The sequence below is a fragment of the Phoenix dactylifera genome, chromosome 11 (assembly GCF_009389715.1).
Source record: "Phoenix dactylifera cultivar Barhee BC4 chromosome 11, palm_55x_up_171113_PBpolish2nd_filt_p, whole genome shotgun sequence".
Classification (NCBI taxonomy): Eukaryota; Viridiplantae; Streptophyta; class Magnoliopsida; order Arecales; family Arecaceae; genus Phoenix; species Phoenix dactylifera.
Window position 1 is genome coordinate 24,200,034 of NC_052402.1, and position 27,737 is coordinate 24,227,770.

Genomic DNA, 27,737 nt, shown 5'->3' on the forward strand with positions numbered 1-27,737 from the left:
TCAACATCACTCACAACAAATGGCATATGATCATTAATAATCTTATCAAAGTCCTTATCATACTTTGCATGCTTCCTGATATAGTTAAGAATTACCATTTCGGTTGAATATAGCCTATTTATTCTTTCAAACTCTAAGTATATACTCTATGATATTTCAGAGTGATGTATGAGCTTAGTCGAATGTCGCATTTGGATCCCGTATTAGTTGATTGCTACATTGAAATTTAGTAATTTAAGGCCTTTCCCATTTGAACAATGGCAAGTATCCTTTCATGCTTAGATACCCTACATCAATAACATAATATTTCTATATTTCAAAGTAAAAATAATATTATGTAAAATGGAAGTTATATTCATTCCACTCATGAAGTTGGAAATATAAGTTATTTGTTTCACTCACCACATCTTAGGTGTGGAGAATATGTGTTTCATGAGCGGTGCCTTTCCACCTATCCCATACAAATATAAAATATATGCCAAAGCCAAACATTACTATGATGTTCTGTATGCAATGATATCCCCTCTCTATACAGGAAATTTGTATATCCACATGAACCACTATATAAACATATGTTCCATCAATATCACCAATACAATTCCATTCATTACATAACAAACAAAGCAGGATAACTAATAAATATACAGAAATGTACAACTCAAATATACAAAGATAAGATATCATATTAAGTCCATACTTTAAAATATAGGTAAAATTGCAATCTTTGTTGACTGTATTCAGCGATGGTATCATTATAATTTGATGGTTGTTTTACCATGTCAATTGCAAAAAGCTCCAATGCTTGGACAACTATATGACATTGTCCGTTAATAGTCTCTCTAGAATGTTGAAATTGTTCTTGAATAAATCTATTCCAACTCATGGCCCATGGTACCTATTGTTTCTTCAATGTTTATATCTCTAGTACTTGTCAAATCATACTTGTCCCAAAACAAATTGCAAAGATTTTGAAACATATGTATCTCCATTTAAGTTTGCCCATAGCATCTACTACTAAGACCATACATAAATTCATAATTGGTGTATATAGTTGATTGCTTGAAAAATCAATTAGATTGATTGTGAACCCGAGTAAAATAATTGGTGTATATTTTGGTTAATTTTCTAAAAAATCAACTAAGTTGATTATAAACCCGAAAAATAATCGATTAAAAGTTTTGGTTGATTGTCTGAAAAATCAACTGGGTTTGGTTATAAACTTAGAAAACAACTGTACTATAATCTAGGTTATAGATTATTGTGAAATTCTCAAAAAATCTTGAAAAGTGGACGTAAGTGTAAGATTGGCACCGAACTACTATAATTTTTTTATATTTGCATTGATTGCTTTACTTGTATTTATCTTTAGCATATTTACTTATTAGTTTGCTACTAAAGTTCATATTCTTCTATCAAGTATTTGATTCCGCTGCATTCACTTAAAGTTTTTGAACAACCCAATTTACCCCCTTCTCTCTTAGGCTGCATACCTGGGCAACAGTCGGGCATGAGGAGGGCATTCATGGCATGACGAGGTGGGTGGTGGAGTCCTCCATGTCGACGATGTTTGCAATGATGAAAAGAGTGATGTTGGTGTTTGGGGAAGGGGTTAAGGGGCTGGATTTGTGTGTGCTTGTTCTAGTAGAGCTAAGCGAGCTTGGAGATTTTGGGGAAGACGAGGTGATTCCACTTGAGTTTACGATAGAAGGTGGGAAGGATGGGGGTGATGTCGCTGAAGAAAATGTCGAGGCTGAGAGTAGCAATGTGAGGCCCAATAGTCCCGCATCGGAAAGACTCGTTTCAGAGCTTGGGCATATGAGGCAGGTGTCTCCTAATCCTGCAGACGCGTTTTGGGTGGAAAACAAAATCGGGGAGGGATGAAGGATGCTTGCGTGAAGCCCCAGAACCGGACAATATTTGGCAGGGGAGCCCCGTGTTCCCCCCTCATGTGGCCCCCACATGGGCACTAGGTGCCTCACGTGCCTCGCAGAGGCGGGGGCGTGACATTTGGTATCAGAGCCGAGGACGACTCTTGTCCGATGGTAGGAAGGGTGTGAAGCCCAATAGTCCCACATCGGAAAGACTCGTTCCAGAGCCTGGGCATATGAGGCGGGTGTCTCCTAATCCTGCAGACGCGTTTTGGGTGGAAAATAAAACCGGGGAGGGGTGAAGGATGCTTGCGTGAAGCTACGTGGGCACTGGGTGCCTCACGTGCCTCGCAGAGGCGGGGGCGTGACATTTGGTATTAGAGCCGAGGACGGCTCTTGTCCGATGGTGGGAAGAGTGTGAGGCCCAATAGTCCCACATCGGAAAGACTCGTTCCAGAGCCTGGGCATATGAGGCGGGTGTCTCCAAATTCTGTAGACGCGTTTTGGGTGGAAAACAAAACCGGGGAGGGGTGAAGGATGCTTGCGTGAAGCCCCAGAACCGGACAATATCTGGCAGGGGAGCTCTGTGTTCCCTCCTCATGTGGCCCCCACGTGGGCACTAGGTGCCTCACGTGCCTCGCAGAGGCGGGGCGTGACATTTGGTATCAGAGCCGAGGAAGGCTCTTGTCCGATGGTGGGAAGGGTGTGAGGCCCAATAGTCCCACATCGGAAAGACTCGTTCCAGAGCCTGGGCATATGAGGCGGGTGACTCCAAATTCTGCAGACGCGTTTTGGGTGGAAAACAAAACCGGGGAGGGGTGAAGGACTTTTGCGTGAAGCCCTAGAACCGGACAATATCTGGCAAGGGAGTCCCGTGGTCCCCCCTCATGTGGCCCCCACGTGGGCACTAGGTGCCTCACGTGCCTCGCGCAGGCGGGGGCGTGACAAGCAAGGTCGAGGCCAACATGGTCACACTTGAAGCCGGGCTTAACTGCATGCTTGCCAACATGCTTGGTAAGGAAGCGGAGGAGATTGTGGAGTTAGTGGTGGAGGAGGGGACGTGAGCTGGTGATTGACAAATTTAATAAGGATGAGGGAGTAGAGCTAGATGGAGGTGCCGATGTGGATGGAGCTATTGGCCTACTTAAAGGAGAGGGTCTTTGAGTCGATGAACATTATCATTTTTTCGCGGCCTATCGGGTCCAATATTCTACTATTTTTTATTTTTAATTTTTTTAAAAAAATATATTTTTTTGAGGGTAGTAGAATGGCCTTTGAAAATGGTCGAAGAGAGGATATTTTTCTCTTTTATGACGACATGCTAGCAATGATAGGTGGTTTATGGGCCGTAGGATCATATTGGTTCGTCAATCCAATCGAAATTTTTTAAAGAAAAGATGGTGCAAGTGAGAATGACTCAGACTAGAGAAGCGGAAAAATCTGCCCTCTTTCAGGTCAATTGGGTAATTTTACCGAGCCTGGACCCCACCCGATTGGGATTAGGTCGATGCCACGAGCGCCCGCGGGCGCGCGCGCGCTCTTCTTCCCTTCTCTCTCTCGAGCTTCTTCTCTTGGCGGGAGTTGCGTCCAGTGTTCCTTCGGACCACGGTAGGCGCCTCCGCTGCAGCTTCTCCTGAGAGTCCGCCGTCCAAATCCTAGAGTGGATGAACGCTATCGTCCATTTTTCCCGGCCCTTCAAGCCCCTCCTCAACGCTCACGTCGCCAGTTTCTTCGAAGTCGCCTCTGAAACCATAGCTTTCCTTCGATTCCTTCCTTGAACCCTAGTTTCTGATCTCACGCCGTTGGATTCCACAGGATAGGTGGTGGGATATGGTCGATGAGCAGTGGATTTAATGCTTTCAGAAGGAATCTGCTCCATTGCTTCCATTCTTTTTATGTTTTATCTTTCTCTGTTTATAACATGGAATGGGGATTTTCTTAAAATTTAAAGCTTGTTTTGTTTTTATCAAGTACTGGAATTTTTGATTAGCTATACAGTGTATAGAGTTGCACTCATTTTTTAATTTTTCTTCATGGTTTAGTATTCTCCTACTCTATATAAATGATGAATCTACGTGGTGCTTGCAGAATTGGATGACTCTTTGGTTTGTCTTAGTTTTTACACTAAGCTACTTGCAGAACGTTGAAAATTATTCTGAAAAAAAGAAACCAACTTTCCCGAGAACGATTGAACCTTGATTTCAGATACTGAGTTAAGTGATGCAATGTTGTAAATTTGGTACAAACAGTGAGACTGGTGTTTGCAACACTGTGTTGGCTTGACAGAAAATTGAGACGATGACTAGAAAGAAAATCATGCTGGTATAGTAGTAGTGTCTTTATACACCTGGATTCATGTTGATGCGCAGAAGGGGAAATCTTGATTCACTAAAGAAAAAGAAAATGGAGGGGCTTAATGTACTTGTAATTTATGTTTTTTGCAATATTTATGAAAATTGGATTTTTTTATGATACAACAGATTGATTATCTAGAGCTAAAAAAGGAAAGAAGAGATAAAGATAGCTTGATACCTAATTATATTGATTTCCAGTATCATCTTTCTATTGATGCATGTGGTTTTTATGTATAAGGATCTAATTGCTCCACTTTATTCATCTATGTACAGGACTATTGGCCCCATTCCCTTCAAGAATTTATATGCACTTTGAGGTCTCTTGTCTTTCCTTGGGAGCCCAAATTATCACATCTGGTTCGCACTTAACCAATCCCTTATCTTTGCAAATCGTGTGGCAGTGTATATGTCTTGCATTCCCTCCAACATTCAGAAAAAAAAGCTCTGTGATGTCTATTGCTAATGCAATTATTCTATTTAATATGGATGTGCATATCCAGGAGAATGGGCAATAGGTGTTAAATGATAGATATAGGTTTATTGTGGCAGATATGGCTAGGGTTAGATAATGAAAAACTTAATAATGGAAGGAAATGGAAAATGAAGAGGGAAATTGAGGCTTGTGTCCATCTCGAACTAACAGTGTAAAAAACTAGAGGGCTTGCATCCATTTTCACCTTCCAGAAACTTCACCAAGTATACAAGAAACATGGAGATTGTTACTATCTCAGCTACAAATTTACAGGATATTGGTTAGATTGATTTACTGAATTTGTTCTTCTTTAGAATAACTTTGTTGAAGAGTGTTGTTTGCCATTGTAAGTTAGCGGCAATTTCAGAACATTACTCCAAGGCTTTAATACACATAAGAAATTACTTTTATGCATTGTTTGATATAATTTGCGGCAGTTATTTTCAATAGTGCTTCCAGACACTTGTTTGTTTCCTTTTTTTCTTGGAATTAGAAGGAAAAACTTTATGACAGGAGATGGCTGTATTTCCATTGAAAATGCTCCCCTCTCTTCCCTCTTACTTTGGCTATTCTAAACTTTTTTAGGAGGTTTTCTGTTAATCATCATGTTCAAATGGAATGCCTTTAAATAGCTTATATGAAAAGACTAGTCAAAAAAGATTTACTAATGCTGCAGTTAATACATGATCAAATCTTTTACTCATGCAGGAATTTTTGTAGGTCTTTTTTGGTGTCCGTGGGCTGCTCTAGGGCCATTGGTAGAAACTTATATTTTACTTGATAGGTTATTGTTCCTTCAAGAGCAAGGCAATTCAGTGGAAGCATTGTTGTTCCCTCTGTTTGATCACCAAGAAATGTGATTATAGTTGCCCGAAAAACTGATGCGGATACACTTACAACATGACGTGGTAACAGTACTTGTCAACTCCTGATTTACACATGCATTCTCTTGTATGTTGTTCTTGCATTCAGGTAGTTACTTTGAGCCACTTCACGAAGAAATGGTAAGATGTACCTCACTCATCAAAAGAATATAAAATGTTTGCTTTTATTTCAGGCCTGTAAACCCGATTATTATTACTGTGGTATGTGATCAGAAAGTTGTATATGTGGTAAGGCCAGAGCCAGTGGGTTGAATCAACATATGTTTTATGTGTATTCATTTAAATTTGCAAGACAATTGCGTTGAGAGAACACACACTTCTTAGAAAACAAATTTAGGCTCTTAATTGTGGTCTTCATCTTCTTATTGTTATTGAAACTGTGAATATGAAAAGGAGACAGGTATAGATGTGCAATGGTGCAATAAGTTATTTTGGAGCTCTGTGAGTCTTCAAGTGCAGAACATGACATCTGGCTTTGTTTCATATTTGGTTTTTATTTCTGTTGGTTTTTGGGCTTGGTTGGGTCGCCTATGATGGGCTAGCCCGACCAAGATCATCTAACATTTAAATAAGAGAGGAAAATAGTTGAAAGAAAAGAAGAAACTACTGGGTAGTTTCTCCCTCTCTCCCTCACTTATCTGTATACCATTCATGTCTAGACTTCTCTTCAAGAAAAATTTCAGTGTTTGAGAGAGAGAAACATGAAGGAACAACTTTCTTGTGCCCTTTCTTGCACCATAAGCATTTGAACAGAGAGTTTTCTTTCCATTGTGATTGAACACTCGACCTTGAGTGTATTCTAGAAGTGAATAAACATGTGGTTCAACCCCCTAGATCCTTGGAATTTCACTTTTGCACTACTCTTTCAAGGTAATTCATGAAACTTGAAATTCCATTTATTATGTTTTATGTTATCAATTTCCTTGAAATATCAATTGCATTCTCAGAAAGAAGTGTTCGGCTTTTATCACCTGATTCACTTTACTTTATTTTAAAAATCTATAGGTACTTTTTGTGCAGCTACTCATTTAGGTTTTGAGCTGCATAATTTGTCATAGATGGAGGATGATATCTTTGTTACAAAAATAAAATAGAGTTTGTTGTGAAATGATATTAATAGAAAATTTTCCAGCGTGATCTCCAACTGGCTGGAAATGGGAATATCTATACAAAAGATTCCTGTACATATCTCTGCTGATTGCATTTTGCTATGTTTTTATGAAAATTTATTCTTAGTATTTTTAATTACTTGAAAACTGCCCTTTATTTTGTTGGCGTGTATTGGAGAAATTTATGTGCTTAAGTACCTTCTTTCAGCAGATAGTTGTGGCTATCGTGGAGAGCAAATTGTTCTAACAAAATTTTGCCATGGTATTTTCTCCTTTTGTATTTGACCATGGTGTTCTGTCTGCGCACTGAAATGGGGTGAGTTTGAATATGACCGGACATGTTGTTTCAAAATATGGAAGGATTTGTTTTTGGACTCTGATCTGACTTAATTTGCTAGTGACGGATTTTGTCCAAATTTATTTTAAAGAAACAAAACCTCTTCATGATTAACATTGAGACAAGGTTCGCCATCTCGGTACCGGACCTTGTACTGGTGCCACACTAGCACAGTGTTGGTACGTTACGGTACCAACTTTTTTTGACATACCAAGTGTCGGTACGCCACTCGTACTGCATATCGGCATGAACCTATACGATATGGTACACCCTGTACTGCATAGTTCAGGCCAATACGGCATACCATGCATTAAGAAATTTGCAGCCTGATTAGCTTCTAGAGTCAAGTCCACGGATGGTGGTTCTCAAGCTGCATATTTGGCACCATTCTTTTACAACACCAGACAACATTGAGTGTTGTAGGTGTAGTGTACCTGTTGGATTTTGTTCAGCTTCACCTGACTCTGCATAATTAAACATAATCACTCTACTTTGTCATTGGAAGGGGCACTGCTGAATAAATATATTAGTGACTTAGGCAACCTAAATACGGATTCATTTTTCCTTCACAATTTGGAAGAAATGAAATGTAATCTCTTGTAAAAAGGATATTATCAGATATTTTTAAGTCATGTTGACCTGTAGCAATGCTTATGTCACTTGATTCTTTCATCACAACTTTGCAATGTCATGCAGGAATTTCAACCTTCTGCGTGCAACCCCTAAAATTCACTATATCACAGGTAGAACCCCGGTACCAACAGCCTTTTTGAAGTTGTGAGAACAAATCCAAGCAGGGCTCTGATCTGTCTAATGGATCATGTCATGGTAGCTGGAAAAATCTAACTCTGTGGCTGACGCAGTAGTGGCCTAGACAGCCAAATGAGTTACATCATGACCTCAAATTATGGGTGGAAACATTGAATCCAGCACCTGTTTGTCGCCGTGTGGCACATGTTATGCTATGGTTGATTGCCAGTTGCCCATGCAGTGGCTAATCTTTATCCCTCTCCATTGGTGCCTTGTGAGGCATAGGACCTCTCAGGTTGGTCTCATTGGCTTCTCAGAAAGATGACAACGACTCAATTATCCAAGAGGAAGGAGGAAAAGGATGGAAGATGTAGTTGTGGAATTTTTCAATGCACAGTCTACCTGAAAAATAAAGTTTGTGTTCTCAAGATCTCAGGACCTGAACTTGTACTAGGGGAGACATTCTGAAGAGTTTCATCTCATCTTCACTTTCGAATGATGGAGCCAACTTCTGATAGAGATATTGTTCTAGCTTTCAGGTGGTCTCATGACAGCCATGGATTTATATAGTCTACGTAACCCTGATAGATTCTGTGTCACCTCCTGACCTTGATTTGGATATCTATCATTGGGATCGATGGCGGCGCGCAATTGCAGGCCACCTGGAGCAGCCAGAGAGATGACGGATTTGCGCTGCAACTTTGTTTGTCCATGCTGCCTGTCCATTTCATGTGATTGGAGCTTTCCACCCTAGCCAAAGCTAAAAATTCAACCTGATCAAGTCTTCCAGCGACCACAGAACTTTGACTCATGCCTCCAATCCAAAGCAAGTGTTAAAGTAGAAACTGCTAGATGATCAGCATGGTTATCAATTTCTACTACTTTGGATACACATTTGGTGCTGTATTTTATGAGCTCCATCCTGGAAATCAAGGAAGTATAAGTTCTTATTGGGTCTTAGAACTGTACTATCTTTTCATGAATTGCTAGGGCTTGGTTTGCTATCCTTCATTGTTCAGACTCTTTGTTCATAAAATCATCTAAGTTCAAGCTAAGTAAGTTTCGAGCAACAATTTCCACGTTGTAGAACTAAATCTATGTCTGTGCTTAGCTCAAGAATTGACTCATTCAGCGGTCTCATTCGCATGCTATACTCGATAATTATGATCGAAATCGAGCCAAACTTGAATACGCAATTGACCGAACCAAACCAAATCCAACCAACCTTAGCATTAGATTTTTTTTTTTTTTTTTTTTTATTTAACGAATGGATCTAAATCTTTACACATCACGAATTGATAATTTAATTTGGATTTAAAACTTAGACTTAGAAGCCAATTTGCAGTCTTAGTGACCTGATCCATAAAAATGGTCCCAAGGGATCAGGGCCGAAATAGCCAACGTCAGCATGGGTAGTAGGGTCCAACTCTTTTCCATGACGCAGGGGAAGGTGAGAACTTGCCAACTCTATAGACTGAAAACCCTCCGGGGTGATTGGGGTAGGGGTTGGCGGGCTATCACCGGTAGGTCCACGTCATCACTCCACGTGGGAACACAACGAGGATGAGTGCTGTCACGGTCTACAGAAAACACCAAAAAAGACGTGAGCACTGTTCCATTACATTCTTCCCTTCTTTCTCCTTAAAAGTTGACTTGTAGCCTCTATTTATACACCTTCTAATCCCCCTTGCTTTGAGGAAATCCCATCATCCCCTTTCTCCTCTCATTCTCTCTTTCTGTATCTGTCTATCTCTTTATCTCTCTCTCTCATAGTTTCTATCTTGACAGTAGCTCCATGAGCTGCTTGAGCATGGTGGAGGCTAAACTGCCTCCAGGGTTCCGATTCCACCCGAGGGACGATGAGCTAATCTGCGACTACCTAGCGACGAAGGTCGCCGGAGATCGCAACTGGAGCTTCTGCGGCGGTCCGACGATGGTTGATGTCGATCTGAACAAGTGTGAACCATGGGACCTCCCTGGTAAGACTAACAATATAGCCACTTCTCTTAATTACCATCTCCACCACCAATTCTAGATTCATTGCTTTGCAGAACTGATACTGGCATAACACACAAAATAGTTCTATGTTTTCGTGACATGGCTTTGTTTCTTGGCATCATCAGTTCAGAATTATACCTCTGTATGCACTTCTCCTTATTCTAGGAGTCATTTCTTATGGCTATGCATGCAGTCCTATTCCGATTGTTCTGACAGGGAAACCCAGTGGGAAAATTCCAAGACTCCTAGCAAATGATTGCGGTCTTGATTTATCTCGAAGGATTTGGTATTGGATGTTGAGAGTTGTTCTTATCCCTCCTTAACAAAAGAATTGAAGAGCCATCATTGGATATCCTTCTTTATTCTATGCTGAGAATATCATATGCTGTCTTCTCGAATATGGAAAAGATGCAACACTGTATGTTAAGAAAATTACTTGAAATCCTTATTCAATGCCATCAGTGACCTGTATACACACACACACATATATATATATATAGCTCATTCATATCCTTCCAACGAACCTCTTATATCCTTCTTTTAAGTTCTATTATGTGGAGTTTACTCGCTTCTTATGTTGAAAAGAGTTGCTTTCTTAAAATATCCTAGTCCTAATTTATAATTTTTTCCAGCACATAAAGACATCTTTGTATTAGGATTAACTTCCAACTAAATAAGCTCCTTTATATTTTTTTTTAGTGCAGAGGAATAATTATTTTCCAAATCTATCACATCCCAATCTTGAAACCAGTGCCGTTCTTTTGGGCTTTCCTTCCCCATATTGTGCCAGAATTTGGCCACTTTTTAACCTCTTCCATGTGTCTCATTCCTTCCATGATGGCTTGCCAACTTCCCACAGTTTATTTCTTCTGCTCTTATCTAAATTATTATACGCGAGGCAAAAAAGAGAGAGAGAGAGAGAGAGAAAGAGGGATCTCATGGGAAAATTTTGAAGGGAAGAAAATTTAAAAATATAGATGCTGAAATGGCGTCGCCCGGACTCGAACAGGAGACCTTCAGTGTGTTAGACTGACGTGATAACCAACTACACCACGACACCAGGAATGAAGAAGCTTTCTACTTTCGTTATTAGTAGTTTTCCACAGATGTTGATGGCTTCACACCGAGGTGGGGGGCCTTTGATCTATCCCAAAAGATTTTCAATCTCATATGGACCACACACGTGTTCCTGTAGCTATGAACCACCTTGATCCCAGGTCCTCATTTCTGGCTCAAATAACTTACTTTCTAACAATATGTGGATTACGATATTTGATGTCGACGATGGAATCATCGATGGGCCTCTGGCCAACATGCTATTGCATCGGCCATCGACACGATGATAAGCAATCTCTATCAAAGTGCCAGGTTGCATGATGATGATGCTAACAAAGCCATGGAGGGTTCATTGCATGGCACCAACTCCACAAAACCTTTCGCCATTGGGTCAACTTCCAAATCAAACATGTCAAGACATAATTCCATCATTGCACGTTAGCATAACTTTTATATAGTAGATACTTTATAAGATTTCAGTCATTGCTCTACCTAAGGTTACACATGAGGAGTGCAACTTAACCTAGTATTCGAAATGCAAATTACTAAACAAAAACACTGGATTTTACCTCCTGATTACTACTTAGTAGCATGAGAGTATCAAATTAACTCCACCCATAACTATGAAAATTTGTTTTCAATATTTCACACTCAACATCCGAGCAAATTTTATCCTATAAATCCCTATCAATGACACATAAATTTCATGATATTCACCAAATAATAATCCTCATGTTTGCTACTCTTGCATGCACTCCTACATGGATGTACACCTTTCTCTTTAACCTTTTCGCCCCCACATCGAATTATTATTGAATGCTAAACTTGTGGGTGCTGATGCAAATGGTTGTGAGTTAGAAATGGCTTGCGTTGGGGGGAAGGAGTGGTACTTCTTCAGTCTACGGGATCGCAAGTATGCGACCGGTCAGCGAACTAACCGGGCAACCTTGATGGGCTACTGGAAGGCCACCGGAAAGGATAGGCCGGTAGCTCGAAAGGCGGTGCAGGTTGGGATGAGGAAGACCCTGGTTTTCTATCAAGGGAGAGCTCCCAAGGGAAAGAAGACTGACTGGGTCATGCATGAGTTCCGCATGGAAGGACCCAATGATCTGCCAAAGCTGCCCTTCAAGGTGAATTTATAATGTCAAAAATTTTCTACCTACAAATAAGTTCCTTTGCTTTGTTATAGTTGCACCAATTATTCTATGATTCTTCATTTTGTTTAGAAAATAATAGGTAGTGGACTATTATCATGAGCAATTATAATAATGAATTCTCTAGTAGTGTTTCATAAATTAGTAGATAGAAGATATAAACAACTAGGTTGAAGTAATTCAAGTTTTGAGTTCTCATATTGGAGCAATATTATAGTAGTCATTGCCTGACAATTCTATTTATAAACAAGACTATGAGGTAGATGTCAGAATTAGTTTAGACAACTCAATGTAGCAATTGATATTAACAAAAAGAGCCAAATTCTCTCCATGGTGAAATTAGTTTCACAAGTACTAGACTTTGTAAACTATCTAGATAGTATTATTTATCGCAGTGCAACATGTGATTTATGAATCCAAGAGCTGATAATATTGTTCAATAGGTCATGATTCTAGTGAAAATTAGAGGAGTTATTTTACTAAATCCTAATATATAGTAAGCTTTTTCTTCTCTGTAATATATTGGAAAAAGAACCCTTCATTTGTCTAGATGTTGTTTCCTTCTTGCCATGGAATTTACTACTGCTAGATGTTCTCCGAGTACCAACTTTGGGGGTTATCAGTTGCTTTCATAAGTCCCTGTCTATATTTACTTCAGACATTATTTTCTCCTAACTATCTTCGTAATAAAGAACTCTATATTGTACCTTATGATACTTATATGTATATTATTTATCTATCCTCCTAGTCTGTCTCATTCACTGTCATGCCTAACTTTTGTCACTTTATGCAACACAATATAAGCTTTCCCACTATGCTAGTATTGATATATATAGTTCTCCATGACAAAAAAAATTAGTATCATTGTACCTAGACTTTATCTCATGTTCACTTGATTTTTCTTGATTAAGCTGCATCCTTTTCACTTACAATTAACATCACTTTATCCAGCAGGACAAGTACAAAATTCTGAAAAAAATAGAAAATAGACAGCAAGTGTTGTGATTTGTGGATCAATATGCTGACATCTCTCTAATCATGGCCTAAAGATGTAACCAAATTTGAAATTTAAAATATACAATTTCAAGCATTCATTAGCCAAACTGTAATCCAACACGAGGACATAATTATCAATGTGTTGCGAACATACTATCTTGTTAACTAATTATCCAGTAACTTAACCAAGTTTAAATCAGTTTGTGACAAAACTCCTAATTGAGTAGGTTCCAAAACATTGATCACCTTGCAAAGTTAATCACAAGTTCTGCTAATGGCCCAACTACCAATAGCAGAAGATTATACAATATCTAAAATCTCCATGCTTGCAAGCCATTGCAAGTGCTTAGTTACGGGGTGACGATCAAATATTCCACACACTCCTTGTCATGGATTTTCCAAACATGTCATGGTTAACTAGTCCTCTAATCATGCATAATATCATATAACCTATTTCTCTTTCTCTCTTTCTTTTTTAAACAGGAAGATTGGGTCTTATGCAAAGTGTTCTGCAAGCACAGGGGGATCTCCTCCAAGCCAAGCATTGAAGCAAGCTATCTTGACTCAGGCTCCTCCTCCCTCCCACCTCTTATGGACACCTACATCACCTTGGACCAAGCCCCACAAAACTTTGAGGGGTTTGAGCAGGTGCCCTGCTTCTCCAGCCTTCCTCCAAGCCCCACATACCAGCCCCCAAACCCATTATTGGCCCCACCCCTGCCCCCAATGGAAAGAAACCTGCCCTTAACAAAAGGCTTAGCCCAATTGGGGGACTTGCCTGACCTAGGCTCTTGTGTGACCCCACTCTCCAGTGATAGAAAGGCCATAAAAGCAGTCCTAAACCAGCTCACCAAGCTGGAGGGCAATCCAAAGGGGGAGGTCCTGCCAACTTTGGCCGAAGGGAGTTTGGGAGGTTACTTCTCTGATATGGGTCTGCCCGCTTGGAATCCTTTTTCGAATCTTAGTGAAGATTGGTAAGGTTTGTGAGGTGAAGGTATCTTCTATTTATAGGGAGTCACCTATCAAATTTGTACATATTGTCTATCCATATATATAAGGTGTGAGATTGTTGTTGTTTTTACTTGGAATTGCCCAAATGAATGCTTTTTATGGGCACATTGACAAAATTCTTCTAATGCGACAAAAAAAATGGGTAGGATTGATGAATATTGATGACAAAAGTTTATGGTTGGCTGGCTGGTTATTAGTGGTGAAATGTTCCACTCCACGTGAAGAAGGCTTGATTTTGATTTTGAGGGCACCATTCATGCCTTTTGTTGCAAGCTGTGAGTTAAGTACATCGGATCATTTTATCAAAGCCAATTTTATACGTTTCGGTAACACCAAATCTCTTCCATGGTACTGTGACAGACAATCTTATTAGAATGATAAGTTTAGTGGTATTTTTTGATGGATCCTGTGTGTCATAATTTATTCCATCATCATTACTTTGCAATCTTTGGTATCTATGTAATCCTAGTTCTTTTGTATGAAATTTAACATAAGTTTGACAAACTTCTCATCCTTCTACATTCATAGATGCTTTATATGAAAATTATAAGAGGAAAATAATGCGCCCCTTGAGAGGGGCTATGCTTTGAGTTCGACAAAAATGTGAACCATTTCAATCGGCAACTTCGGCTGTCGAACAAGGACAACCTTATCTAAGTTGCATAACCTTCTACTAAATTCCAACTCTAACCCATGCCTCATTCTATGGGTAATAATAACTATGAGAATGGGTCAAGTCGTCTCCATGATATCTATTTAAATTTCTCTGACTCAAAGCCTTCCATCTCTAATATTTATATCTAGTTTAATTGGGACAAGTTTACAATAAATTTTCTCCTTAGAATCAACAATACAGCTGATTCTACTCTATAAAGCATGGAATATCTTTCATTTAGTATTGCTGCATTGAGTAATTTCACATGGCATGCCTAAGATTACTCATGCTTTACTAGGGCTGCAACTTATTGCACCTACCAATTCATGAACAGAGGGAATGAAATTGATATAGGATTGATTTATTAGTTTAATGAAGTGGAACTTATGTCCTATACTCTCTATCAGTCATTACGTTACTCTTTCCTCACCAAAATTGCAAACTTAATTGGATCTTGTCGTCACTTTTGTCTTTGGAGCTTCTTTTTAGTTCTCTGAAGGATACCAAAGATTGCCATGTTGCAGCTTTGTTAGGTAGTTGACTGAATTCTATTATCTTCTATACCAATACAAATTGCTAAATTTTTTTTCAACGGACAACAGTGAATAACAAAGATACTGCAATCTTTTGCAGTCAGCGCATGACAACCAATTACTGCAAAATATTTATGCTCACCTCACCATTGGCCTCTCATTTGTATATCTTTCTTATAGTTTATAGTAAAATTATCTTCGTTCAACATGAGCTATATATTAAATATTATGTGATCAGCGACTAGATTTGCTGACATATAAAAGGAACAGATTACATGGTCGACTTCATTTGGTTATATGGCAACATCACCCTAAAAATCCAACATCTATTCACTTCTATTGCTTCGGATGTTTATGTGACTATCCTCCAAATTAGCCACATAGCCTCTCACACTTAGGTTGATATGTTGCACCAAATGGCATTCAAATCCTACTTGCCTCATAATTAATTGACCGAGAGTCTTGATAGCAACACTCCGCCGACCTCCGGGCTATGGAATCTTTCAGAGTATTGAACAATTCTTATAAGAAAATCCTAACCTAACCTACCCCAACATAGAGAGTATATATTAATTTAGCAATATCGTAGGGCTACCGATGGGACTCATTAAACTCTCATCCAAATTATTCTCTCCAATAAGAGGAAGATAGCAATTATAGAAGGAAGTTCCAGTGCTTCTCTTCACCTAGTATATATCCATTTAGACACATCCAGCTATTAGAAAGAGACTTCCAATAGACTATGAAACATAACTTTAGGCTTTGGTATGGACGTAGCCAATTAGTACAAGGTGACAAAGGAAGTACAGTGATAATCTACGTCTTGCTTAATTTAGACTCACCCTTTTGTCTGTAACGTTTCTTTTCTCGAGTCACAAGCAAAAGCATAAAATGACAAACACTGTAAGACTTGACAAGGCAATGTTTAAACATGAAACTTCCTTCCAGTAGGCCTTAGAGAGGGCCATTAGGTTCCACTCAGCTCACTGAAAGGCCAAACTGGTATAGGGGAAGTGGGGAACACACAATTCATCACAAAATTACACGTGAAAGGGAAATGAGATAAAGGACTAATCCTGGATAGCTACATTCTTCAAGAGAGTGATGGTGGACACTGCATTGAGGATCATAAGGAGAGCCGCTCCGATGAAGGACGCGATGAGAGCCACGCCTCCGCGGCAGCAGAAGGCATCGAATCTGTCGCATATTGGGTTCCATCTTGCATGCAAGTTTCCTTTCTTTCCCAACTCAGCCATTGCAGCTGCTGCGGCGGCACCGCTTGCCACTACACTCACCATTACCTGCCCAACCACCCAAGTTCTATATGTCACTGCTCCCTGATAATTTATTAGTTGGTAGATAGTTTCTGATATTAGTTGGTAGATAGTTTCTGATATAGTTTCCTTCAAAAGAGAGATGCGGTAATGGCCTAACTATCCATGGCTTGAGCTAAACCTGGCCTGTTTGGTCCTGGGCCATGACACAATAGTAGTAACCTAGGACTATCCAAGTGGAAGCTTAATTTATTCAATGAACTGATGAAAGAGATTTCTATTCCCTGGATGTGAGAGAGGAATCTTGTTACCATTCCTCCTAGGTGCTGGAAAATCTCATGAGACTTGCGTTTCATGAAGGGCCTGAGCAGCAGCACCATCAGACTGTATAAGCTGGCTACAGCATTGGCTCCCACAAAATACCTGAGGAGAGATGATAACATATGGTCAGTATATCTAAATACCAAGAATTGCTTGAATTTCCCCAAAAAATCAAATCAAAATTAGATGAAATTTTATAAGAAAATCTCTTCTTTTTTATTTAAATTAGTTAACCAGACTCAAGGGAGTAGTAGGAAATAAATATGCATGGCTACAAATATATGCGAAAGCTTACACAAAAGCAGGTGTATGCTGGAACTTGGCAGTGAAGGTTTGGACGATGGGAGTAGTGCCCACATAGGCAACGGTCTCTCTTTTGGTCTGCTTGTTGAGTGCCATAACCACAGTGGCTGTAGCTGTGGCCAACAGAGCTGCCAACCTCAGCAAAACTAGTAGCAGGCCAAGCACCCTAGCTTTCTGCCTGTAGCCCAGTCCTGTTTCCTTGCTGTTCTCAATAGCCATGTCTAGAGAGAACCGATGGGCATGGGAATGGCAATGAGAGGATGAAGGTTATATCGAATGCATGATCTCTTGTATCAGTTATAGTTTTGAGTCCTCATGCATTATTGCTTCCAAGTCTCGAGTATTAGTGTTGCTACATTTTCTCTTGTCATGCCAACCCGTTTGTCTAAAGGAAATGTTTAAGAACCTCATGAGATGGCTTAATCATGGAGACAATACTAAGCCACATTCTGTGCTCATCATTTGGATTTAATTTTTAAAAAATGGTGATCTCTATATATCAAAGAAAATTCTGGGTTTGATGCAACTAACAAGAACTATCTAGGAACGTTCTTAATTGTCTAGATGGTGCATTTGGGTTGTTTGATTAGAAAGTGGCTAAATGGAACTACCACTCCCAGAAGTTTCCCATGTTTGGCTGGAAACTTTGTGAAGGATGGCTAATTGGCTAAAGTTTGATGAGGTTGGGTTGTTGGATTTTGGTTCGAGACTTCAAAGATTTTACCGGAGATATATACTACCAGCTCGGGGTGGCGGCGCAGTAGGTCAGCGCGCAGGTCTCATGGCTTCTTGGGTTATCCTGGGGTCGGGAGTTTCGAGCCTCTTATCACCCCAAAGAAATTACTCAATTAGTGGACCAGAGGGCGCATCACAGCCGTCTGATTTTCGGATGAGATGAGGGCTCCCGTGGAAAAGGACTCGTTTTAAATAGGTTTTAAAATAGGATTGTCCAGGGGTGGTGGCGCAGTTGGCTAGCGCGTAGGTCTCATAGCTTCTAAAGAGTTATCCTGAGTTCGAGCCTCTCTCACCCCAACAGTTGGAAAAAAACGAGGAGGACAGCGCATTCTATGATGCCGGGTTGCATCCTAACTGTTTGATTATCAGATGGCTTCAGTGGTCCTGAGCACTTTTTTTTCTTAGATTTTTTTTATATATATACTTCTAAATATCGAATTTTGTATGAGTATCCTTAAATTGATATTTACATATATACTTTCGTAAAATTTTGTTATTGTACAAATGCTCCTAATATAACGATTGTTCTAACGGTATTAAGAAAAATTATATTTATATTAATTAAAAATAAAATAAAAATTCAAAATTATGCTATTGCTCCTATCTTCTTCTCCTACTATCGAGATTGCGATCTATTTGCATGTCTACCCATTAAGGATATTTTAGTCATTTTAATTTAAAATCGTTAATTTTTTAGCGTCGTTAGATAGCATGGGTATATATACAAAAACAAAAAAAAAGATAAATAGAAAAACAAGTATTTTACTAGGATATATATATATAAATATTAATTTAGAAGAGTATTAATGTAAACTCGAAATTTAGGAGGGTGTTCATGCACAAAAAAAAAAAAAACTTTCTTGTTTTTGTCCCTGGAAGAGGATTCGTTTTAAATAGGTTTTAGCTATTTTCAGCATACAAATTTCATCATTCGGTCGCAGCGTAGTTGGTCCCACCTCTTCTTAAAAGTCATCCTAAGGTCGAGTGTTCGATCCTCTCTCACCCCATCAGTGGAAAAAGGAGCAGTGAGGATGACAGCGCATCCTGTGATGCCGAGCATCATGACGCCTCTGAGCTCTTTCTTTTTTGGTCCCTTGGAAGAGGATTCGTTTTAAAAGGATTTTAAATATTTTCAGCAAACTAATTCCATCATCTGGCTGTGTCGTAGTTTGTCTCGTATCCTCTTAAGAGTTGATCCTGAGGTCGAGGGTTTGATCCTCTCTCGCGCCAACAGTGGAAAAAAGAGCAATGAGGAGAACAACACTTATTGTGATACCGGGGTGCATCACAACCGTCTGATTATCAGATGACCTCAACGCTCCTGAACTCTTTCTTTCTTAGATTTTTTTTTTATGGATATGCTTCTAAATATCAAATTTTGCATGAGTATCCTTCCAAAATTGATATTTGCATGTATACTCTCGTAAAACTTTGTTATTGTACAAATGCCCCTAATATAACAGTTGTTCTAACGGTGTAAAGAAAAATTATACTTATATTAATTAAAAATAAAATAAAAATTTAAAATTATGCTATTGTTCCTGTCTTCTTCTCCTACAACCGAGATTGCGATCTATTTGCATGTCTACCCATTAAGAATATTTTAGTCATTTTAATTTAAAATCGTTAATTTTTTAGCGTCGTTAGATAGCATGGGTATATATATGCAAAAACAAAAATAAAAAAGGATAAATAGCAAAACAAGTATTTTACTAGGATATACATACAAATATTAATTTACAAGAGTATTCATGTAAAACACGATATTTAGGAGGGTATTCATGCACACACAAAAAAAAACTTCCTTGTTTTTGTCCCCGGAAGAGGATTCATTTTAAATAGTTTTTAGATATTTTCAGGATACAAATTTCATTATCCCGTCGCGGCGTAGTTGGTCCCACCTCTTCTTAAAAGTCATCCTAAGGTCAAGTGTTCGATCCTCTCTCACACCATCAGTGGAAAAAAAAGCAACGAGGAGAACAGCGCTTCCTGTGATGGCGGGGTGCATCACAACCATTTGATTATCAGATGACCTCAGCACTCCTGAGCTCTTTCTTTTCTTAGATTTTTTTTTATGGATATGCTTCTAAATATCGAATTTTGCATGAGTATCCTTCCAAAATTGATATTTGCATGTATACCCTCGTAAAACTTTATTATTGTACAAATTTCCCTAATATAACGGTTGTTCTAACGGTGTTAAAAAAATTATATTTATATTAATTAGAATTAAAATAAAAATTTAAAATATTAATTATATTTTAAAACTTTTATATTAATTAGAATTAATTTTAAAAATTTAAAATATTAATTATATTTATATGCTATTGTTCCTGTCTCCTCCTACTATTGAGATTGCGATCTTTTTGCATATCTACCCATTAAGAATATTTTAGTCATTTTAATTTAAAATCGTTAATTTTTTAGCGTCGTCAGATAGCATGGGTATATATGCAAAAACAAAAATAAAAAAAGGATAAATAGCAAAACAAGTATTTTACTAGGATATACAACCAAATATTAATTTAGAAGAGTATTCATGTAAAACTCGATATTTAGGAGGGTATTCATGCAAAAAAAAAACTTTCTTGTTTTTGTCCTTGGAAGAGGATTCGTTTTAAATAGATTTTAAATATTTTCAGCATACAAATTTCATCATCCGATCGCGGCGTAGTTGGTCCCACCTCTTCTTAAAAGTCATCCTAAGGTCGAGTTTTCGATCTTCTCTCACCCCATCAGTGGAAAAAAGTGCAATGAAGACGAAAGCGCATCCTGTGATGCCGGGAGCATCACAACCGTCTGATTATCGGATGACCTCAGCACCCTTGAGCTCTTTCTTTTTTGGTCCCTCGGAAGAGGATTCGTTTTAAATAGGTTTTAAATATTTTCAGCATACTAATTCCATCATTTGGTTGTGTCGTAGTTTGTCTCGTATCCTCTTAAGAGTTGATCCTGAGGTCGAGGGTTCGATCCTCTCTCGCGCCAACAGTGGAAAAAAGTGCAATGAGGAGAACATCGCTTCCTGTGATGTCAGGGTGCATCATAACCGTCTGATTATCATATGACCTCAGCGCTCCTGAGCTCTTTCTTTTCTTAGATTTTTTTTTTTATGGATATGCTTCTAAATAGCGAATTTTGCATGAGTATCCTTCCAAAATTGATATTTGCATGTATACTCTCGTAAAACTTTGTTATTTTACAAATGCCTCTAATATAACGGTTGTTCTAACGGTATTAAGAAAAATTATAGTTATATTAATTAAAAATAAAATAAAAATTTAAAATTATGCTATTATTCCTGTCTTCTTCTCCTACTATCGAGATTGCGATCTATTTACATGTTTACCCATTAAGGATATTTTGGTCATTTTAATTTAAAATTATTAATTTTTTAGCGTCGTTAGATAGCATGGGTATATATGCAAAAACAAAAATAAAAAAAGGATAAATAGCAAAACAAGTATTTTACAAGGATATACATACAAATATTAATTTGGAAGAGTATTCACGTAAAACTCGATATTTAGGAGGGTATTCATGCACACACAAAAAAAAAGCTTTCTTGTTTTAGTCCCTCGAAGAGGATTCATTTTAAATAGTTATTAGATATTTTCAGGATAAAAATTTCATCATCCGGTCACGGCGTAGTTGGTCCCACCTCTTCTTAAAAGTGATCTTGAGGTCGAGGGTTCGATCCTCGATCGCGCCAACAGTGGAAAAAAGAGCAATGAGGAGAACAGCGCTTCCTGTGATGCCGGGGCGCATCACAACCGTCTGAATATCAGATGACCTCAGCGCTCCCGAGCTCTATCTTTTCTTAGATTTTTTTTTATGGATATGCTTCTACATATCGAATGTTGCATGAGTATCCTTCCAAAATTGATATTTGCATGTATATTCTCGTAAACCATTGTTATTATACAAATGCCCCTAATATAACAGCTGTTCTAATGGTGTTAAGAAAACTTATATTTATGTTAATTAAAAATAAAATAAAAATTTAAAATTGTGCTATTGTTTTTGTCTTCCTCTTCTACTATCGAGATTGCGATCTATTTGCATGTCTGCCCATTAAGAAAATTTTAGTCATTTTAATTTAAAATCGTTAATTTTTCAGCGACGTTAGATGGCATGGGTATATATGCAAAAATAAAAATAAAAAAAGGATAAATAGCAAAACAAGTATTTTATCAGGATATACATACAAATATTAATTTAGAAGAGTATTCATATAAAACTCGATATTTAGGAGGGTACTCATGCACACAAACAAAAAAAAAAAACTTTCTTGTTTTTGTCCCTGTAAGAGGATTCGTTTTAAATAGGTTTTAGATATTTTCAGCATACAAATTTCATCATCCGGTCGCGGCGTAGTTGGTCCCACATCTTCCTAAAAGTCATCCTAAGGTCGAGTGTTCGATCCTCTCTCACCCCATCAGTGGAAAAAATAGCAATGAGGACGAGAGCGCATCATGTGATGCCGGGAGCATCACGACCGTCTGATTATCGGATGACCTCAGCGCCTCTGAGCTCTTTCTTTTTTGGTCCCCTGAAAGAGGATTCATTTTAAATAGGTTTTAAATATTTTCAGCATACTAATTCCATCATCTGGCTGTGTCGCAGTTCGTCTCGTATCCTCTTAAGAGTTGATCCTGAGGTCGAGGGTTCGATCCGCTCTCACGCCGACAGTAGAAAAAAGAGCAATGAGGAGAACAACGCTTCCTTTGATGCCGGGGTGCATAACAACCGTCTGATTATCAGATGACCTCAGCGCTCCTGAGCACTTTCTTTTTTTAGATTTTTTTTTTATGGATATGCTTCTAAATATCGAATTTTGCATGAGTATCTTTTCAAAATTGATATTTGCATGTATACTCTCGTAAAATTTTGTTATTCTATAAATGCCCCTAATATATCGGTTGTTCTAATAGTATCAAAAAAATTATATTTATATTAATTAAAAATAAAATAAAAATTTAAAATTACGCTATTGTTCCTGTCTTCTTCTCCTACTATCGAGATTGCAAACTTTTTGCATTTCTACACATTAAGGATATTTTAGTTATTTTAATTTAAAATCATTAACTTTTTAGCGTCATTAGATAGGATGGGTATATATATGCAAAAACAAAATTAAAAAAAATGATAAATACCAAAACAAGTATTTTACTAGGATATACATACAAATATTAATTTAGAAGAGTATTCATGTAAACACGATATTTAGGAGGGTATTCATGCACGCACAAAAAAAAAACTTTCTTGTTTTTGTCCATGGAAGAGGATTCGTTTTAAATAGGTTTTAGATATATTCAGCATACAAATTTCATCATCCGGTCGCGGCGTAGTTGGTCCCACCTCTTCTTGAAAGTCATCCTAAGGTCAAGTGTTCGATCCTCTCTCACCCCATCAGTGGAAAAAAGTGCAATGAGGACGACAGCACATCCTTTGATGCCGGGAGCATCACGACCGTCTGATTATCGGATGACCTCAGCACCCCTGAGCTCTTTCTTTTTTGGTCCCTTGGAAGAGGATTTGTTTTAAATAGGTTTTAAATATTTTCAGCATACTAATTCCATCATCTGGCTGTCGCAGTTTGTCTCGTATCCTCTTAAGAGTTGATCCTGAGGTCGAGGGTTCGATCCTCTCTCACGCCAACAATGGAAAAAAGAGCAATAAGGAGAACAACGCTTCCTGTGATGTCGGGGTGCATCACAACCATCTGATTATCAGATGACCTCTGCGCCCCTGAGCTCTTTCTTTTCTTAGATTTTTTTTTTATGGATATGCCTCTAAATATTGAATTTTGCATGAGTACCCTTCCAAAATTGATATTTGTATGTATACTCTCGTAAAACTTTGTTATTATACAAATGCCCCTAATATAACGATTGTTCTAAGAGTGTTAAGAAAAATTATATTTATATTAATTAACACGGTGTTTAGGAGGGTATTCATGCACACACACACACAAAAAAAAAACTTTCTTATTTTTGTCCCTGGATGAGGATTCGTTTTAAATAGGTTTTAGATATTTTCAGCATACAATTTTCATCATCCAGTCGCAGCGTAGTTTGTCCCACCTCTTCCTAAAAGTCATTCTAAGGTCGAGTGTTTGATCCTCTCTCACCCCATCGGTGGAAAAAAGAGCAATGAGGACGACAGCGCATCCTGTGATGCTGGGAGCATCACGACCGTCTGATTATCGGATGACCTCAATGCCTTTGAGCTCTTTCTTTTTCGGTCCCTTGGAAGAGAATTCATTTTAAATAGGTTTTAAATATTTTTTAGCATACTAATTCCATCATCTGGCTGTGTCGCAGTTTGTCTCGTATCCTCTTAAGAGTTGATCCCGAGGTCGAGGGTTCGATCCTCTCTCACGCCAACAGTGGAAAAAAGAGAAATGAGGAGAACAGCGCTTCCTGTGATGCCGGGGCGCATCACAACCGCTCGATTATCAGATGAACTCAGCGCTCCTGAGCTTTTTCTTTTCTTAGATTTTTTTTTTATGGATATGCTTCTAAATATCAAATTTTGCATTAGTATCCTTCCAAAATTGATATTTGCATGTATACTCTCGTAAAACTTTGTTATTGTACAAATGCCTCTAATATAACGGTTGTTCTAACAGTGATAAGAAAAATTATATTTATATTAATTAAAAATAAAATAAAAATTTAAAATTATGCTATTGTTCTTCTCTTCCTCTCCTACTATCGAGATTGCGATCTATTTACATGTCTACCCATTAAGGATATTTTAGTCATTTAAATTTAAAATCTTTAATTTTTTAGCGTCGTTAGTGGCATGGGTATATATGGAAAAACAAAAATGAAAAAAGGATAAATTGCAAAACTAGTATTTTACTAGGATATACATACAGATATTAATTTAGAAGAGTATTCATGTAAAACTTGATATTTAGGAGGGTATTCATGCACACACAAAAAAAAAAAAAAAAACTTTCTTGTTTTTGTCCCTAGAAGAGGATTCGTTTTAAATAGGTTTTAGATATTTTCAACAAACAAATTTCATCATTCGGTCGCGGCGTAGTTGGTCCCACCTCTTCTAAAAAGTCACCCTAAGGTTGAGTGGTCGATTCTCTCACACCCCATCAATGAAAAAAAGAGCAATGAGGATGACAGCGCATCCTGTGATGCCGGGAGCATCACGACATTTGGATTATCGGATGACCTCAGCGCCTCTGAGCTCTTTCTTTTTTGGTCCCCTGAAAGAGGATTCGTTTTAAATAGGTATTAAATATTTTTAGCATACTAATTCCATCATCTGGCTGTGTCGCAGTTAGTCTCGTATCCTCTTAAGAGTTGATCCTGGGGTCGAGGGTTCAATCCTCTCTCACGCCAATAGTGGAAAAAAGAGCAATGAGGAGAACAACGCTTCCTGTGATGCCGGGGTGCATCACAATCGTCTGATTATCAGATGACCTCAGCACTCCTGAGCTCTTTCTTTTCTTAGATTTTTTTTTTATGGATATGCTTCTAAATATCGAATTTTGCATGAGTATCCTTCCAAAATTGATATTTGCATGTATACTCTCGTAAAACTTTGTTATTGTACAAATGCCCCTAATACAATGGTTGTTCTAACGGTTTTAAGAAAAATTATAGTTATATTAATTAAATATAAATTAAAATTTTAAAATTATGCTATTGTTTCCGTCTTCTTCTCCTACTATTGAGATTGCGATCTAGTTGCATTTCCACCCATTAAAAATATTTTAGTTATTTTAATTTAAAATCGTTAATTTTTTAGCATTGTTAGATAGCGTGGTTTTATATATGCAAAAACAAAAATAAAAAAATGATAAATAGCAAAACAAGTATTTTACTACGACATACATACAAATATTAATTTAGAGGAGTATTCATGTAAAACACGATATTTAGGAGGGTATTCATGCACACAAAAAAAAAAAAAAAACTTTCTTGTTTTTGTCCCTGGATGAGGATTCGTTTTAAATAGGTTTCAAATATTTTTAGCATACAATTTCCATCATCCAGTCGCGGCGTAGTTTGTCCCACCTCTTCTTAAAAGTCATTCTAAGGTCGAGTGTTCGATCCTCTCTCACCCCATCAGAGGAAAAAAGAGCAATGAGGACGACAGCGCATCCTGTGATGCCGGGAGCATCAGGATCGTCTGATTATCGGATGACCTCAGCGACCCTGAACTCTTTTTTTTTGGTCCCTTGGAATTCATTTTAAATAGGTTTTAAATATTTTTAGCATACTAATTCCATCATCTGGCTGTGTCGCAGTTTGTCTCGTATCCTCTTAAGAGTTGATCCTGAGGTCGAGGGGTCGATCCTCTCTCATGCCAACAATGAAAAAAAGAGCAATGAGGAGAACAGCACTATATGTGATGCCGCGGTGCATCACAACCGTCTGATTATCAGATGACCTCAGCGCTCTTGAGCTCTTTCTTTTCTTAGATTTTTTTTTATGGATATGCTTCTAAATATCAAATTTTGCATTAGTATCCTTCCAAAATTGATATTTGCATGTATACTCTAGTAAAACTTTGTTATTGTACAAATGCCCCTAACATAACGGTTGTTCAAACGATGTTAAGAAAAATTATATTTATATTAATTAAAAATAAAATAAAAATTTAAAATTATGCTATCGTTCCTGTCTTCCTCTTCTACTATCGAGGTTGCGATCTATTTGCATGTCTACCCATTAAGGATATTTTAGTCATTTTAGTTTAAAATCGTTAATTTTTTAGCGTCGTTAGATGGCATGGGTATGTATGCAAAAACAAAAATAAAAAAAAGGACAAATAGCAAAACAAATATTTATAAGGATATACATACATATATTAATTTCGAAGAGTATTCATGTAAAACTCGATATTTAGGAGGGTATTCGTGCACACACACACACAAAAAAAAAAACTTTCTTGTTTTTGTCCCTGGAAGAGGATTCATTTTAAATAGATTTTAAATATTTTTAGCATACAAATTTCATCATCCAATCGCGGCGTAGTTGGTCCCACCTCTTTCTAAAAGTCATCCTAAGGTCGAGTGTTCGATCCTCTCTCACCCCATTAATGGAAAAAAGAGCAATGAGGACGACAGCGCATCCTGTGATGCCGGGAGCATCACGATCGTCTGATTATCGGATGACCTTAATGCCCCTGAGCTCTTTCTTTTTTGGTCCCCTGAAAGAGGATTCATTTTAAATAGGTTTTAAATATTTTCAGCATACTAATTCCATCATTTGGCTGTGTCGCAGTTTGTCTCGTATCCTCTTAAGAGTTGATCCTAAGGTCGAGGGTTCGATCCTCTCTCACGCCAACAGTGAAAAAAAGAGAAATGAGGCGAACAGCGCTTCCTGTGATGCCGGGGCGCATCACAACCGCTTGATTATCAGATGAACTCAGCGCTCCTGAGCTTTTTCTTTTCTTAGATTTTTTTTTTGGATATGCTTCTAAATATCAAATTTTGCATTAGTATCCTTCCAAAATTGATATTTGCATGTATACTCTCGTAAAACTTTGTTATTGTACAAATGCCTCTAATATAACGGTAGTTCTAATGATGTTAAGAAAAATTATATTTATGTTAATTAAAAATAAAATAAAAATTTATAATTATGCTATTGTTCCTGTCTTCCTCTCCTACTATCGAGATTGCGATCTATTTGCATGTCTACTCATTACGAATATTTTAGTCATTTAAATTTAAAATCTTTAATTTTTTAGCGTCGTTAGTGGCATGGGTATATATGGAAAAACAAAAATGAAAAAAGGATAAATAACAAAACAAGTATTTTACTAGGACGTACATACAAATATTAATTTAGAAGAGCATTCATGTAAAACTCGATATTTAGGAGGGTATTCATGCACACGAAAAAAAAAACTTTCTTGTTTTTGTTCCCTGGAAGAGTATTTGTTTTAAATAGG

General features: G+C 37.8%; 2 protein-coding genes, 1 long non-coding RNA gene and 14 other non-coding genes across 19 annotated transcripts; 15 read left to right on the plus strand and 2 right to left on the minus strand.

Moving 5' to 3' along the window:
- The first annotated feature begins 3,376 nt into the window (after window positions 1-3,376).
- On the plus strand, window positions 3,377-8,829 carry LOC113460972. Of its 3 annotated transcripts, XR_003382803.2 has the most exons (4): window positions 3,381-4,579; window positions 5,403-5,602; window positions 6,899-7,003; window positions 7,721-8,829. It is a non-coding gene; the product is annotated as an uncharacterized LOC113460972 (long non-coding RNA). The 3 variants fall into 3 exon arrangements; XR_003382802.2 differs by having other exon boundaries at window positions 3,377-4,579; window positions 5,403-7,003; XR_005514100.1 differs by lacking the exon at window positions 6,899-7,003.
- A 630-nt stretch (window positions 8,830-9,459) lies between these two features.
- On the plus strand, window positions 9,460-14,384 carry LOC103722888 (NAC domain-containing protein 21/22-like). Its single transcript, XM_008813609.4, has 3 exons — window positions 9,460-9,753; window positions 11,687-11,958; window positions 13,462-14,384. Exons 1-3 carry the CDS (start codon window positions 9,570-9,572, stop codon window positions 13,954-13,956), a joined length of 951 nt encoding a protein of 316 aa, XP_008811831.2. The 5' UTR covers window positions 9,460-9,569; the 3' UTR covers window positions 13,957-14,384.
- On the minus strand, window positions 10,759-10,832 carry TRNAV-AAC. The gene has a single exon. It is a non-coding gene; the product is annotated as a tRNA-Val (tRNA).
- Window positions 14,385-16,069: 1,685 nt separating the features above from the next.
- On the minus strand, window positions 16,070-17,406 carry LOC103722890 (CASP-like protein 1B1). The gene is made up of 3 exons (XM_008813611.3): window positions 17,068-17,406; window positions 16,763-16,874; window positions 16,070-16,478 (listed from the first exon to the last, which is right to left on the minus strand). Exons 1-3 carry the CDS (start codon window positions 17,292-17,294, stop codon window positions 16,248-16,250), a joined length of 570 nt encoding a protein of 189 aa, XP_008811833.1. The 5' UTR covers window positions 17,295-17,406; the 3' UTR covers window positions 16,070-16,247.
- Window positions 17,407-19,053: 1,647 nt separating this feature from the next.
- LOC120112656 lies at window positions 19,054-19,139 on the plus strand. The gene has a single exon (XR_005514231.1). It is a non-coding gene; the product is annotated as a small nucleolar RNA snoR114 (small nucleolar RNA).
- A 636-nt stretch (window positions 19,140-19,775) lies between these two features.
- On the plus strand, window positions 19,776-19,861 carry LOC120112641. Its single transcript, XR_005514216.1, has one exon. It is a non-coding gene; the product is annotated as a small nucleolar RNA snoR114 (small nucleolar RNA).
- Window positions 19,862-20,808: 947 nt separating this feature from the next.
- LOC113462198 lies at window positions 20,809-20,894 on the plus strand. The gene has a single exon (XR_003384390.1). It is a non-coding gene; the product is annotated as a small nucleolar RNA snoR114 (small nucleolar RNA).
- A 638-nt stretch (window positions 20,895-21,532) lies between these two features.
- Window positions 21,533-21,618, plus strand: LOC113462078. The gene has a single exon (XR_003384302.2). It is a non-coding gene; the product is annotated as a small nucleolar RNA snoR114 (small nucleolar RNA).
- Window positions 21,619-22,258: 640 nt separating this feature from the next.
- LOC113460974 lies at window positions 22,259-22,343 on the plus strand. Its single transcript, XR_003382805.2, has one exon. It is a non-coding gene; the product is annotated as a small nucleolar RNA snoR114 (small nucleolar RNA).
- Window positions 22,344-22,508: 165 nt separating this feature from the next.
- On the plus strand, window positions 22,509-22,594 carry LOC113462077. Its single transcript, XR_003384301.2, has one exon. It is a non-coding gene; the product is annotated as a small nucleolar RNA snoR114 (small nucleolar RNA).
- Window positions 22,595-23,480: 886 nt separating this feature from the next.
- On the plus strand, window positions 23,481-23,566 carry LOC113460973. Its single transcript, XR_003382804.2, has one exon. It is a non-coding gene; the product is annotated as a small nucleolar RNA snoR114 (small nucleolar RNA).
- A 391-nt stretch (window positions 23,567-23,957) lies between these two features.
- On the plus strand, window positions 23,958-24,042 carry LOC120112661. Its single transcript, XR_005514236.1, has one exon. It is a non-coding gene; the product is annotated as a small nucleolar RNA snoR114 (small nucleolar RNA).
- A 166-nt stretch (window positions 24,043-24,208) lies between these two features.
- LOC120112662 lies at window positions 24,209-24,294 on the plus strand. Its single transcript, XR_005514237.1, has one exon. It is a non-coding gene; the product is annotated as a small nucleolar RNA snoR114 (small nucleolar RNA).
- Window positions 24,295-24,937: 643 nt separating this feature from the next.
- Window positions 24,938-25,022, plus strand: LOC113460976. Its single transcript, XR_003382807.2, has one exon. It is a non-coding gene; the product is annotated as a small nucleolar RNA snoR114 (small nucleolar RNA).
- Window positions 25,023-25,187: 165 nt separating this feature from the next.
- LOC113462225 lies at window positions 25,188-25,273 on the plus strand. The gene has a single exon (XR_003384407.2). It is a non-coding gene; the product is annotated as a small nucleolar RNA snoR114 (small nucleolar RNA).
- Window positions 25,274-26,160: 887 nt separating this feature from the next.
- Window positions 26,161-26,246, plus strand: LOC120112634. The gene has a single exon (XR_005514208.1). It is a non-coding gene; the product is annotated as a small nucleolar RNA snoR114 (small nucleolar RNA).
- Window positions 26,247-26,889: 643 nt separating this feature from the next.
- On the plus strand, window positions 26,890-26,974 carry LOC120112654. Its single transcript, XR_005514229.1, has one exon. It is a non-coding gene; the product is annotated as a small nucleolar RNA snoR114 (small nucleolar RNA).
- The last annotated feature ends 763 nt before the right edge of the window (window positions 26,975-27,737 follow it).